The sequence below is a fragment of the Aplysia californica genome, unplaced genomic scaffold (assembly GCF_000002075.1).
Source record: "Aplysia californica isolate F4 #8 unplaced genomic scaffold, AplCal3.0 scaffold00553, whole genome shotgun sequence".
NCBI lineage: Eukaryota > Metazoa > Mollusca > Gastropoda > Aplysiida > Aplysiidae > Aplysia > Aplysia californica.
The window spans coordinates 365,811-367,045 of NW_004797823.1; the positions used below are offsets into that span (position 1 = coordinate 365,811).

Below are 1,235 nucleotides of genomic sequence, written 5' to 3' on the forward strand. Positions count from 1 at the left end.
CTTATTATTATTATTTTAATATTATTTGAATTATTATTAGTATTGTATTTCCCATCCTTCAGGTTCCATGGCAGGTCTCGGAATTGCCATGGTCATCATTGGGGGAACTGCTGGAGGGGCAGGAGCTGCTTTTTTCCTCAGATGAAATTAAGAGTGGCTCGTGCTGCGGCATGCCATATTTTCACATTTTAATTTCAAGAATTTATGACCAAGTGTTTTCATTCACATGACCCTTTACCCCATAGCATCACCGACCTCAGTACAGCTGGATTCCCAACGGCAACATTGTTTGCTGAAGGCGATAATTAATTGTTTCTACTATCATGGAGAATATATCAATGTTGAATAACTGATGCCCAAAGCAAGTAATAGGCAACAGCCTACTGTTTTCTTTCATGCCTGTTCTGGTCTTTTTGCAGTACGGTACTCAGTCTTGGCAGACATTCGTTACAGTACTTCTGGGCTATCATACGCCTTCTATTGGCATGTATTTCTGTGGTTTGAGCTTTTTTTTTTTAAGAAGAGGAAAATCTACTAAATTTATAACTATTCCTTATCAAAATAGTCCTTCTACTGATTTCGAAGAGAGAATTGTTATATATTCACTTTCCAAAAAACGTTTTAATTTAAAGTGGTGTATTTTATTAAGGTAGGGTCTACAACATTAGAGTACCTGACAGTGTTTCTGTTTAAATACTTTTGTTGGAGTGTTGTTGCTGTACAAAAGTTCATTCATGATAATATGTAAATTTACAAATGTCATTTCATTATACCCTCACAGTCACAAACCAATTCGATGGCTGTTTTCTCACCTTTTCGAATATCTGATGTGTGCGTGTTCATTCAGATCTCTGTGAGAAAAAAAACTCGTATTGTCATGGCTAATCATTTTATCCAATAGACCAGTTTTCTTACACCCCTACACCCTTTACATGAGAATACAGCTGAAAGTTTCGTTAGATCGATGAAGAACGCTTTCTGTTCTGTTTCTTTTTCACAGATGTACGTTTTCAGCTAATGTTGTCGTTCATAATTCCAATATTGTTTTTCGTCGACATGCAACGGTGTCTTTGGAACGTACAAGTATTTTAACGATGAGGGAGCACTACACAGTCTGCCTATTTCAGTCTTTTTTCATATGCCTTTTTAATTAATGTCGTGTTTGTTCTTTTTAATTTTTTATTCATTAAATCTTTATTATTGTTCTTATTTATTAATTTATTTATATCTTTTAT

The 1,235-nt window shown here is 34.7% G+C and overlaps 1 protein-coding gene across 1 annotated transcript in view; it reads left to right on the plus strand.

The window, feature by feature from the left end:
- LOC101855132 overlaps positions 1 to 966 on the plus strand; it is a gene marked incomplete in the record, with an annotated part of 29,036 nt that extends 28,070 nt beyond the window's left edge. The window contains 1 exon segment of the mRNA XM_013087174.2: positions 64 to 966. Within this exon segment, the coding sequence (XP_012942628.1) occupies positions 64 to 145 (82 nt within the window).
- Between the last annotated feature and the right edge of the window lie 269 nt (positions 967 to 1,235).